Source organism: Haemorhous mexicanus, chromosome 1 (assembly GCF_027477595.1).
Source record: "Haemorhous mexicanus isolate bHaeMex1 chromosome 1, bHaeMex1.pri, whole genome shotgun sequence".
Lineage (NCBI taxonomy): Eukaryota > Metazoa > Chordata > Aves > Passeriformes > Fringillidae > Haemorhous > Haemorhous mexicanus.
The window spans coordinates 44,891,870-44,904,667 of NC_082341.1; the positions used below are offsets into that span (position 1 = coordinate 44,891,870).

Genomic DNA, 12,798 nt, shown 5'->3' on the forward strand with positions numbered 1-12,798 from the left:
GAACATCATCTAGATCTATGGTTTACAGTGAGCAGGTGATGTGGATTCACATAACACTGGAAACTCTAGTCCCTTGGCCTAAAAATCAGCATATCTATGAAATGTCAAGTCATGTCTTCTTTCCAAGACAGAAATAGATATGATAGAATAGAATATGATAAAATAGAATCTGACCAACATGATCTCTAACAATGATTTGGAACTGTATCAACCTTTACCATAAGCAAGTGAAACTGAGGACGTTGAATTGCAGTTGCAATTCAGCAAGAGGAATCCCATATATTCCTTCTGGTATACTGTAGTGAAAGCCTTATCTGAGAAAACTGGCAGATGTAATTAGAAATGCAGCCTTGCTAAGTGGCTCTGGACTCAGTCTCCTTGCACCCCCGTGTGTGCTGTGGCTGCCAGTGCAGGTGGCACTGATGTCCTGTCCTCTCTGCCTGGGCTGAGGCAGCAGCAGGGAGGATCTCTCCCAGCACAGCTAAGGAGGCCACGCACACCCACTGCAGCAGCACACCCACTCTGAAGGCAAGGCTGAGTGCAAAGAAGTTAGTTCACAATTCTTCTCTTAAGCACTGATTAAAGCTGGACCCTCACAGTTCTGATTCCAGAGGAACTAAAAAGCAGCAACGGCCACTGTAGTGCTTCTCCCATACAGCTAAATACAGAATACAGAAGTCTTGAAAAACATGAGGGAGGGAAAAGAAAGAGAAGTTACTGCATGAATTGACTTTCTACAAGGTATGACCACATACATTTCAGAAATCCAGACATAGGGTGTTAATTACCAGGCTTCCAAGATCTCCTAGTCACAAGATGAAAATTATAGCACTCCAACAGTTTAGAGAGCTTCACTCTTTCCAGATACAGATTTCAGTTGCACAGACATGTAGATTAGTATTTCTTGTAATTTTTCAGCCCCGTTATACACTACAGTGCAAATAAAAAAACAAGCCATCCCTGCAAGAAAGCAGTTGCAGATGTTGCCTTTTTTTCCATTTGATCATTTTGGCATTGCTTTAACTGGGAAATATGTTTCCCATCAAACTGACCAACACCGCAGGGCGCCCTGGACACCACTGCAGAAACAGACTCAAAGTGGCCTCAGCAGCTCAGCCTAGTGATGGTCTCAGAGTTAGATTGAGAAGAGAAACAAATAAAGGAGCATTTCATTTAGCTGGATGAAATTTAGTCAGGTTAGAGCAATACCTGGGGTAGCACAGGTTAAAATGCAACCAGGTAGGTAAATGCCAAACCTCTTGGGGTTAGCTGGTGCCACACACACTAGCATTCCTTGTACGTGACCCTGCCAACACAGATGCTGCTGGCAGTGCTGCTCACCCCCGACCACGCTGGGTCACAGTGTCTGCCCTATACCTCCTGCCATCACAACGAGACATAACGCAGTTTCTCGTCCTCCTCACATGACCTGTGAAGAATCATTTACAGTTGGTAAGGAGGAGCTCCTTAAACATCTGCTGAAAACATAATTTTGTTTATTTTGCTCATTGTTCTCCTGAATGAATGATAAACTTCCATTTAACTAAGGCAGCTGAAAATGCACTGAATTTAACTGACTTTTCTGACTGATCTGTTAGATGTCGTACCCAAAGAGTTTATTATGATCACAACTGACAGCGATTCAACAATAACAAGGAAATTAAAATAGAACTGTAGCCATATAAGAGGATCTCTTCAGTAATTGTGCTGAAGGGAAAGACAGAAAAGCGTAAAGAAAAACCAGCCAGGCCACTAATCACTAACTTAGTTCAGAAAGTGAAGCAAAAAAGTTACATTTAAACATAAGATATTTCCTTTCCACCTAACAGGTTTTCATATTCAATACCCTTATTTTTCATGCCCTTCAAAGGCAGTCAGTGCCTATCCCATGTCTAAACAAGTGTAGGCACAACACCTCTGCATGGGGACCTACACGGTGGTACACTCCCACAGAGGAGCTGGAAGGGGCACAGAAAGCAATGAGACATTGTCCTCATAAACAGAAAAGTACATTCCATAAATCCTGATTTGCAATGGGAGGAAAGCTTCCTCTTTAGGTATGAAATTCATACCACCCACCTCTGGTTCTCAGATCTTCACCTTCCATAAGGCCACAGAACCGCCTTCTGTGGGCATGCAGCGTCTGTACTGCCAATTGCTATTGCATCACCAACTTGTTACTTTCAGTCTGGCAACCATGAATTAATTTCCAGCAATTACACCAAGAAAAAAGTAGATATCTCCCTGTTTCCAATTAAGGCATATGTCCTCCTCCACTCCTCACATAGTTCCTGGATTTCTTAACCTGCACATCCCTTTTTTTATTGAGAGGAAATCTTTAGACTTCCTCCCTGGAAAAACCTCTCATCTTTTTTGGTAAGAGTTTACATCCTTTGCATTCACATATAATGACTACAACTAGTCTAAGATGAGGAGTAGCCCAGTTTGGATATCAGAAGCCAATATAGTTATGTCTGATCCTGCAATATCTTAACTAGAGACAACAAAATTTAAGAAACTTTGATTGGCTTTTTAAAACATCACACATGCCTCCCAAATTCAGGCGGCGGTAACTTAAAACAGGAAGAATAATTGGTGGGTGTGTTGTAATTCACCACTGCAGTCAATGCCTATGCTTATGCTATTATTTTGCATTTGCTTAGAGGGGAAACTCTGATAGAGCTGAAGGCTTTGTCATCATGGGAATCCCTTACCTTGGTGTGACTCGTGTGAGTTCATCGGAGGGGTGCAGAATGCGGCAGGTGGTGAAGGTGAAGGTGGAGTTGGTTTGTGACATGCACTTCCCAGGATGAGGTACTAAATTAAAAAAAAGCAAATTCTTTGCATTTTACACAGAAAAGGGGAAAACCAAACTTCTGTGTGCTGATAAGACAGATGCAAAAAGTGATGAGGCACCTTGATGGGATCAATGCAAGAAAAGTGAAATGGCCAAGTACTACAGTGTTAAACAGACACTTGGTCTCCAAAAGAAACACCTCTAGGACTCCAAGGCCAGTGCTAAAAAGGTCTGCTGAAACTTGCCCATGATCACAAACACTGCAGTTTAAGTCTTGTTCAAATCAAATATAGGCCAGACAGTGCTCGAAATACTAGTCCTTATCTAAACTAGCAACTTGCATCAGTGGGAAATTACAAGCAAAATTTTCTAGTACCAGCTCAGGAGCACCAGGATTTTCTAAATGCTTATGCCTTTCAGCTTTTAGATTGATCCACAAAAAGGTATCCCCATTACTTCTCAGTAATGGATCCATCTGGCTAATGCTACAGGAATACAGATTGTTGGGATGGAGAGGGGAAGGACACATTAATTGCTGTTTCTCTGACTTTTCATATTCACAATATGGAAAGTGGTAGTTTTTTGGATCCACTACTGTACATCTGTGATATTTCTCTTGTGCGTGTGATTAGGTTCTTTGAAAATGTATGTCCTCAGCTGCATAGTATAGCAGTTTTTGAATATTGCAGACAGTGTAGTAAGCAAATTTCCTAACAAATGTGGCTGTAAAACTGCCACACTGGTGATAGATCAGTGATTTGGGAAAGAAGCAATAAAGCTTAATTTTAAAAATTAAGGACTTAGGCCAACTTTTTTCTTCTTAGTAGAAATACTTCCGTGGCTGTGTTAACCTGCTATATAATGCAGCTGCGGTCACTGCAAAATAACTACGGAATTTAAGAGCCATGCATCTGAAAAGCTGGTTGAAAAACACCCAGAGTTAAATATTACATCAAAGATATCATGATTGCATAGGTTCTCTTACTTAGTAACCAAAATTAGCAGTGGTCAAAAGACATGCACAATAAAAACCATGTGCACCTCCCTCCCCGCCAGCCCTACCCGACCCTCTGAGCCATTCCCTGATTAAGCCACATTTTAATACCACAGTACACAACTATTCAACACATTGCATAAGACAGACAGATCGACCAGCTGGACCAGACACCATTCTGAACTCCCAGAGCAGCTCAGCAGAAGCAAGGCAAGTCTTAATTGTGGCTGTGTTCCCTTTTCCACATATAAAGTATCACAGCTCCAAAACAGTGTGTGTGGTTAGGTAGCCCTTTAAGAACACAGATAAGCAGTGTGGGAAGGGTAGAGCATGGGCAGTGTGAACAGTGGAAGCAGAAGTGGCTGAGCATACAGTGTGAGGTAACTTCTAGTCAGCGCTGGAATGTACGGCTGTACGTTAGAGGAGGATATTTCTGAGGACCCACTGGAGTGTCATGTTAACACACTCAAATGTTAGCACGGCATAACATAACAACAAGCTCTACTTCACCTCCAGAGATGGTAATTATGATGCTTCAGGAATCCAGTTGCTTTAGAGATTAGTGTGAGCACTACAAAAGCTATTACAAGGGAGCACAGCCTAGCAATCATGATTCTCTCCATATTGTAGAGAGTTATAAGAAAATCTGGAGAAAGAACTCAAATAACTGGACATGAAAAAATTGGTTATTTAGAGAAATGCAGGACTTTAACATAAATCAATTAGAAACAGAGCAATTACCCCTGGATGATGAATAGAGAACAGAATAAAGCAATGCTGGTTTAAGATTGCAAGCTCAACCCAAAGCACATAGCTGTAATACAATCAGTGCATTTTCCCCATTTGTAATATCCACTGGGCATCCCCTCAGATTGGAGACAGGCACATTGAAGAAACATAGCTGCATTAGCAAAAGCAAGACTCATTGCTATTAATGAGTCAAAGATAGGAGAAGGCTGCTAAAAGTAGAGAAATCACTAGCTCTAATCAGAGGAGACAAACTGAAGTGATGAAAAAAATCTATCAATTTCCAAAGATGTATTTCACCCTTCAAATACCACTAAGAAAGTCCTGTACCAGCTTCATCCTTCATCAGTCATCATATTGCTGTATCATATTGCTGTAGCATTTTCCATCCTTTGGACACAGTAAAAAGAGTGAGATCCTGTTGCTGTAAATGAACAAAGTTTATCAAATAGAAACAAAATTATTAATTTCTAACTTAGTAAATTTACATAGGAATGGCCACCTCCTGAGATGGTATAAGTTCATGAGGAAGTAATACATTTTTCTAATAAGAAAGACTATCTTCACATTTACATATGTCAAAGTAATATAAACATCTGCTGCACGTAACTGTCTGAAACCAAATGTTTTACTTATACCCTCTTTTCCAAAGTAGTCATAGTTTAACAACAAGGCCTCATATATGTATAAAAAAAGAATCTGTGCATAATTCAGTGCTTAACAAAATTTACAGAAACATCATGTAATTTCATCCATCAAGAACCTGGTGCAAACTGTTAGTCCATTTTCCCCGTAAATTAAAATTAAATCTAAACCTAAGATTTCTGCTGTATCATGTTTTAGCACTCAGGAATTAATGATTCTTCACCTTATTAATTTTTCTCAAAAAATTCACAGGCATTATGGAAAAATGCAAACCATCATAGCTGAAAGGGACTCTTCTGTAAGTACAAACACTATTGTAAAAACACCCTTTAAAATACTGAGGGGGGAAAAAAAAAAGGCAAGTTCCAGTCAAACTGAGTGCAGAGAGCTCCATCTTCTGGTAGAACAAACAGGACTTTCCTCACAAAACACAAAAGTGATTTATGTCTCTCAGAGCTGTCTCAGATCCAGCTGCAGGACTCAGAGCCTGTGGGCTATTCTGCTAGGTGTAAACAGCAAAATATGTATGTTCAGGACATGACCTTCTGCCCAGGGAACTCTCAAAAGGCCATTTTAACTAGATTTTCAACCAGCTTGTGCAGAGGAAGGTTCAAAGTTACAGTAGGTAAACAAGTGGCCTGCCTGACCCACAGGAAGATGTCAAGACAAACTAGGTTTGAGGAAGATTTGTAAGAGGTAGCTATAATAAAACACCATTAACTTTTGTACCATTGGATCAAAATTCAAATTTGTTGTTATGCTGAAATAACATTGAGGAGGCAGAGAGCTCAAGGTGACCACTAAATCTTTGCATTTTATACAAACACCTATTCTGGCACATACAGATTTATTAGGAAATTAACTTTAAAAAGTTGGGAAATCTTTAGAGATGGTTTGATCCAGACTGGCACAAAGTTAATGCTTTAGTACAACAGTGAAGCAAGTCACCCTACTCCATCATTTTTTTGGCATGTTTCAAGAAAAGGAGTGAACCTCCCCGCTATTTGAGCAAGGAGTGTGCTGGAATTAGGGCATCTCTTTAGCACAGGCTGTGGAAACAGGGATAAAATGACAATCAGACTGAGGCATCCTTAGAGCAACAGATGGTGTTTTAAAGCATCAGAAGTTTATTGCTAAATAGAAAAGTTCTGCCTGCTTTAAAAGAGGATATCGAAGGACCATTAGGAGATTTTTTTTTTTTTTTTTCCTGCTGTGTGATCATCTAGAATACAGGTTATGGACTTCACTTTTGCCAGTTTGTGCCACTAATTCCATTCTTAGGTGAGGTGAAATTACTGGCAACTAGGTCACAAAACCCCACTGGGATCCATGAGACAAGACAGTGGCTTCATGCAGTGTCTAGATTTAGCAGAGCTCACCCCCTTCAGGGGGCTAAAGGTGAGAGCTCTGATATCCAGTGCTACCTGTACTGAAAATGCCTGGCTGGCAGAATAGGGGGAATATAGGTTGAGCTGGATCTGATGCCTGGGTGAACCACTACTACAAGAAGGAGATAAGTGATAAAAACCACAGCTGTAAAATGTGAATATGGGTGGTGCTCTCCTAAAGGTGCAACCGTGAATACTCAAAACCTCCAGGAATTCATACGTCTGCACCAGGGGCATGGCTTTTGTTATATTTCTTAAAGAGCAAAATTATTTTCTGAATATCTGATTTCCAAAATTTTTATTTATTTTGCCTTTGGAAACAGAAAGAGTGGAAAAACTGAACAAAGGCAGGTATTCTTTGGACAGGGTGTTCTTCTGGCTGAGATCACTTTCTCATATGTTTATGACCATTGAGCATAGATGTAAAAAGACTTCAAACTGTTTAATGTAGCTTCAACATAAGTTTATGCAGGCTAGGATCCCGAAATTAAAATTCAAGCATTTTAACAGCATAGAAAGCAACTGCTGACATCTTTTCTTAAAAAAATAATTACTGTGAAAATATTCATGCCATTTGAAAATAAAATATATTTAAATATGCATCAATACCTTAGTTCTAAGAAGAGTTACAAAATTTATTGCTTCTCTGTACAATGATAACTTTTTAAAGCACGTGTAGTAATGCTGCTCAAAACAACTCAAACATAATACATTCATTATGTGTTTTTGTGATTTTGGGCCTCTATTTGGAAAGTCCTCCATGTCATGGTTAAGGTCTAAGCATGAAGTACAAGAGTGCCGACCCCGTAGCGCTGTGCACATGTCTTCAAAGCAATCAATCAGCAGAACTAACAAACGCAACTACTGAAAGACCATTTTATGCACCCAATACTAGCAGGCAATTAAGCAAACACTGCATCAAGTGTAGCCCTTCCAACTTCAAAATTAGAACATTCATAACATTATTAAGTGCTTTGAGTGGCTGGTGTTTCATTTGTTTCTTTAAGGGAAACGCGACAGCCAGCAAATTAAAACACCACAACAAACCAAACAAAAAGTCAGCCCAAACAACCCTTCCCTCCAAAACAGATTCTGTACAGTTTTATAATATACTAGTTTCTTTCACAGAACAAAAAAAAAACCATATTGAGGTTACCAAAAATTTGTGCTGCAAAAATTACTTGTCCCAGATGATTTTAAGAATACGGTGTCCTTTAACTTCTCTACAATTCCACTTACACTGAGAGTCTACACAAATGACACAAAACTCAACCTACTCCTGTGCATTAGGCTAGAACTGCAGTTTTGGAATTTACAATCCTCCATAAAGTTAACTCTACTCACACACAGTATGTGGCTCCAACAGACTAACTGCAGACCATATGTCATCTGTTTACTAACTTCTCCTGAAATGTTCAGTGCCATAATTGGGATAGAATATGCATTTATGGTGAAGAAGCTGTTTTACAGATCAATGGGTACTACAAGTTTCAACATATGGACAAGAAAACACAAGGATCATAACTTTTCCTTTTTTAGTCAGAATGATTTCTGACTCTTAACTATTCCAAGAATAGAATATCTATCACAATTGTTCTGAATACCCTTGTTTTGCCTACAAGATATTTTTGGTGCCAGCAGTGTTTGCTCTCCTGAGCCGTGAAGTTAAAGTAAGCACTTAGGCTCATTTTGAGCAGCACTCTGTGCACACAGAATGGCAATATGAATAGTACTTGAAAGTACTGTAACAGAGAACATACCCAGTGCAAAAAAGGCAAGATACAAACCTCAGAGCACACAATCAACTGAAGCAGAAATCTGCCCAACAGACTAAGATGATCCACACCTGCTGGGAAGGTCCTTGTAGGCACTGTACTACTAAAGACTTTTTGGTCTGAGGCTGGAAGACCTGTAGCTCTAGACTGGCACACTTTATGGCCTGCCCACAGCAAGTGTAAGATACCTTCTGGCTTTTACAGACCTCTTGAATGAGATTTTTCCACAATGGAGCTATCCTGGATTACAAGCAAAGGCACTATTGCTAGAGAATGTGTGCAAGATTTTTCTTTCCTTCCCTTTTTATTTTACTTCCACATTCTCCAGCAATAGTTTATTCTGAATGTTGCCAACTGGTAGCAATTCCCAATTGGAATCAGGCAAGCAATGATGTTGAAACCTTGTACTCATGATAGGCTTATGATGAGGTGCCACATGTCCATACACACCCCTATCTGTCTTGCATTTCCTACACAAAAATCTAGAAGAAAGAATGCTGAGGAGAAGCAATGAGAGGCAAAGGCTGCACAATACTTAAGTACAAAATAAATTCATAAGCTAAGCACACACCTCCTTCTCCCAAAAGATATTCTTCAGTGGGCAGATTGTGGATCCTAAGAAGTACTGCTCCATTAGTAAGTGCCTATTCTGAAAAAATCCACACTCATCTCCTCCTTGTACAGCACCTAACAAATTGCTTTGACAAAAGCAGACACAGTGTCTTTGCTCCATTTGAGCAACACAACTAACAATTATATGGTAGCTCATGGATTCTCCTAAATCCTATACAACAGGACAATTTGAAAGAAGGCAAAAGAATGGGAAATTAAAGTTTTCAGTGCACTTGTTCATTCTGCACAAAGTTATTAATTTTGACCCATTTATTTCTGTAATGAATAAAAATGACTTAGCAAACAAATACAAGGTAAAATAAGATTGCTAGAGCAATTTCATTGATTTTATCTACTTTGTCAATTTATGCGGTGGGGAATTTGCTTAAAACCCCGGTCTAAATAGACTTTTCCCAGGAAAAGTTAGCAGTAACCAGTAAATAACGTGTTCATAAACAGTGACCTTGATTCAAATCATAATGGAGACAGAAAATGAAAGGAAATACTAGGCTTTCTTACCAGTCTGCAAACGTGGAGCAGGCCTACTTTTATTGCTCCACTCGAAAGAAAGAACTCTTTCAAATTATTACTCAAAAATGTCAGACTAATTTGTTCTTTTAAAAAAAAATCCAACAAGGAACTAAACTATATCCTTATCTATGTTTAGCCCATGACAATGAGTGTTTTACTTTTTTGACATGTTCCTGTGTTGAACACTCTTACAGTTAAAAAATTCTTAAAAACATAACCAAAGCAACATTTTCTTTTCCACATTTACTCTGCTCTGAGTTCATGAAAAACTGCTTGTTCCCTTCCTCTCTACAGCAACACATTTTAAAATTAATCATGCATTTTGTTGAATCTTTTATTCCCTAGATCCTAAAAATGCCAATTATTTCAGTCTTTGATTATTTCAGTCCATGTTTCTTATATCCCCAGCTTTTCTTGCTGTTGTTACTCACACTCTTCAAAATTATAAAAACATGGATAATACCCAAAATGGTACACAACTGCCTAAAGAGGCATTATTTATTTTCATATAAAAAATAATATAAACTTTCTTTCTGGGATCTCATAGAACAAGGACAAATTTTGCCAGTGGAAAGGGAAGTTGAAGGGTTTGGATGTTGAAGCACTGGAACAGGCTGCCTAGGGAAGTGACTGGGTCACTACCCTGGGAGGTATTTAAAAGATCTGTAGATATGGCACTTGGGGACATGGTTTAGTGGTGGACTTGGCAGTGCTGGGTTAATGCCTAGACTCAATGACCTTAGAGTTCTTTTCCAGCATTAATGATTCAAAGTTTACCCTTAATACAACTGACTGTAGAAAGTAGCTTATACTCAATGGCTGAAAGCACTGAACTGCCACTGCAGTGAGACCTGAAGATACTCTGCATGTCATGATAATAACAGAAATAATATTGTTTATTATTGAGACAATCTAATCTTCCAAAGACCAGACAAATATTAAATTATGATTTGTCCCAGAAAAAGGAGAGGGAAGGAAGTGTCTTCATTTAAAGTAGTTATACAAACACAAGAAGTCTGGGGAAAAAAAGGAGATCTAGCAATTTTCTGATTCTGGACTAAATATAATTCTTTACCAGAGGCAAATCTTAATGCAGACTATAGAGCTTATTAAAACAAAAACCCCCAAATCCCAAGAACAAGAGAGAAATCACACAAACTCAAAACACATCTATAGTCTTGAGAATCTGCAATCTTGTGCAATAACAGACAGCTGGTGTCAGTTCAGAGTATCTAATAATTTGTGCAGTACTTTGTCACTTAAAAATGTTTGTCTTAATACAGTATAAATAGGAAGGACAGGGTTTAATAGTGTGGTGGGTGCAGTGGAGAAAAAAATGTTAATAGTCAATGCATAAAAACATTCCCTTAATTCTTTATCTCAGAAGGACTTTAAAAACAGGTAACTGTATCTGAGGTAAGTGAATTAAACTTTCAGAATTTCTTTGGTGGTTTTCAAGGCACTCCATTTGTTTCAGCAAAGGCAATATAGAGGCACCTTTAGTGCACCAATCATTTAGTCTTTGTTTTTTTCCCAAAGTACAAACATCTGAAACATGGCATCACCTCTTATGAACTGTCAGAAGGGTATCTGCACTACAGCAATACGAAATAGATGTAATCTGTACATTACAGACACTTAAGAGTGCACACTAAATACAAGTTGAATACATGCCACACAAAGGTTTGTGAATGGATCACTTCCTTTTAGCAGCCTTCTCTTATCAAAATAGAGTAAAATATTGACCACAGATGCTGTTACTGAAAAACAAATTAAAGATTATCAAAGAAACGATTTTTGAGCAAATGTTAGAATGGTTATGTTCTAACCACTGCACGCACTATCGTGCAGATGCTACACACAAAGCAATATTATGGATGCTGTTCTGAAGAGACGTGAGAATGGCCCAGTAATCAAAATCCTGTAAAGATGTCAGTTTTACTGGACTTAATGAGTTTCCCTCACCAGACCCCTCATCATCGTCAGTCGCGGACTCCTGCATCTCCTCTGTGAAAGCCTGAGATTGGCGGGGGTTATTCTTGTTCTCTGAAACAGTCACTTGTGCTTGTGACCTCTCACCTGAGGTCTCTGTGTGCTGAACTGGCGTCGAGGTAGTTAGGCCCTTGTAAGAAATGTCACCTGTCTCATCTTCCTCATAGTCATTAAGGCAGTACACTTCATCCAGGTCCAGGTCTAGGGTTCTGAAGCCCTTAGTGACAACCCCAGGCCTCGGGTCCAGGATCCCACCCAAGTGAGGCTGAGCCAGCTGCTGCCAGTGGTGCAAAGTGGCAGAACCTTGAAAGGGAACAGAAAGACAACCGAAATCAATTAGTAAGCAATCCAGGACCTAAAATACAAAGTCCCACTTAATTTATCCAGAAGAGCAAAGGTTTAGAAGCTCCAAACCTTTAATGCTTCTGGGTTTAATGTGCCTAGGGAGACATGCTACAGAACAAAACTGCTTCACCTACGCTTCAGCATTTCCACACCAGTGTGTAATAAACTGATCGTATCAGCACTTATGCAAAGCCCGGTGGTGAGAAGCAGCACGCTTGTGCACATGCACATCCCCTCCCTGTAAATGTCCTCATCCACTTCAATTCACAGGATTAAGCAGGAGTAGAAAGAATTTACATTGCAGCAGTTGATCTGAGCACCATCACAGAAAGCTCTAAGAGGAACATATACCACATATTCCCACATTAAGCTCTAACTAAGACAAGTGCTGAAAACATGCCAGAATTTTCTGCCAGTGGCTAAGAGGAGGACAGTAGTCACACAGACTGCACAGCAATTTTAGCTCTGTACCATACGTTAGAAAACCCCATCAACTTCAGGCACGTGTAAGCAGATACACAGCTCTGAACTACACGTCAAGGCTAAACACCTGTGTGGGCCCTATGCTACAGGAATTCCACTACATAACTAAATGCTACTGTACCTGTAGCTTCATCCTTGGCAGAGAAATGTTTTGAAAAGGGAGGAGCATTTTACAGAGAAGAGCATTCAATATTCAAGGTTTAACAGGAGACAGTCAGAAACAGCAATGGATCAGGAAAAAATCATATATACACCGAGATGGACCCAGTGAAATCAAGGGACAATTTATTTGATTCCTCAAGTAGCAATTAAACACTAGGGCTTGCATTTTCCTGTGCCCACCATCACTGTGTTGAAAAATGTGACTTAAAAATCACACAAGTCCTATGACACAAACAAAACATCCTTCTTTTCACCTCTGCCTGAAAATCAGAGCAGTTTTTGCAGTCTTATTCCTATTCCCTCTCTGCAAAGCAGAATACCCACTCG

The 12,798-nt window shown here is 39.4% G+C and overlaps 1 protein-coding gene across 9 annotated transcripts in view; it reads right to left on the bottom strand.

Annotated features, from left to right (window-relative positions):
- TRAK1 (trafficking kinesin protein 1) overlaps positions 1 to 12,798 on the bottom strand; it is a 126,710-nt gene that overhangs the window by 4,188 nt on the left and 109,724 nt on the right. For 2 of the 9 annotated variants that reach the window (XM_059848064.1, XM_059848046.1), the window contains exons 15-16: positions 11,455 to 11,784; positions 2,715 to 2,817 (exon numbers count right to left, since the gene is read on the bottom strand). In XM_059848064.1, the coding sequence (XP_059704047.1) occupies positions 2,715 to 2,817; positions 11,455 to 11,784 (433 nt within the window). Of the gene's footprint in view, positions 1 to 1,341; positions 1,430 to 2,714; positions 2,818 to 4,868; positions 4,963 to 11,454; positions 11,785 to 12,798 lie in introns of those variants that run through there. The other 7 variants (XR_009486722.1, XR_009486724.1, XM_059848073.1 and 4 more) reach the window with 7 other exon arrangements.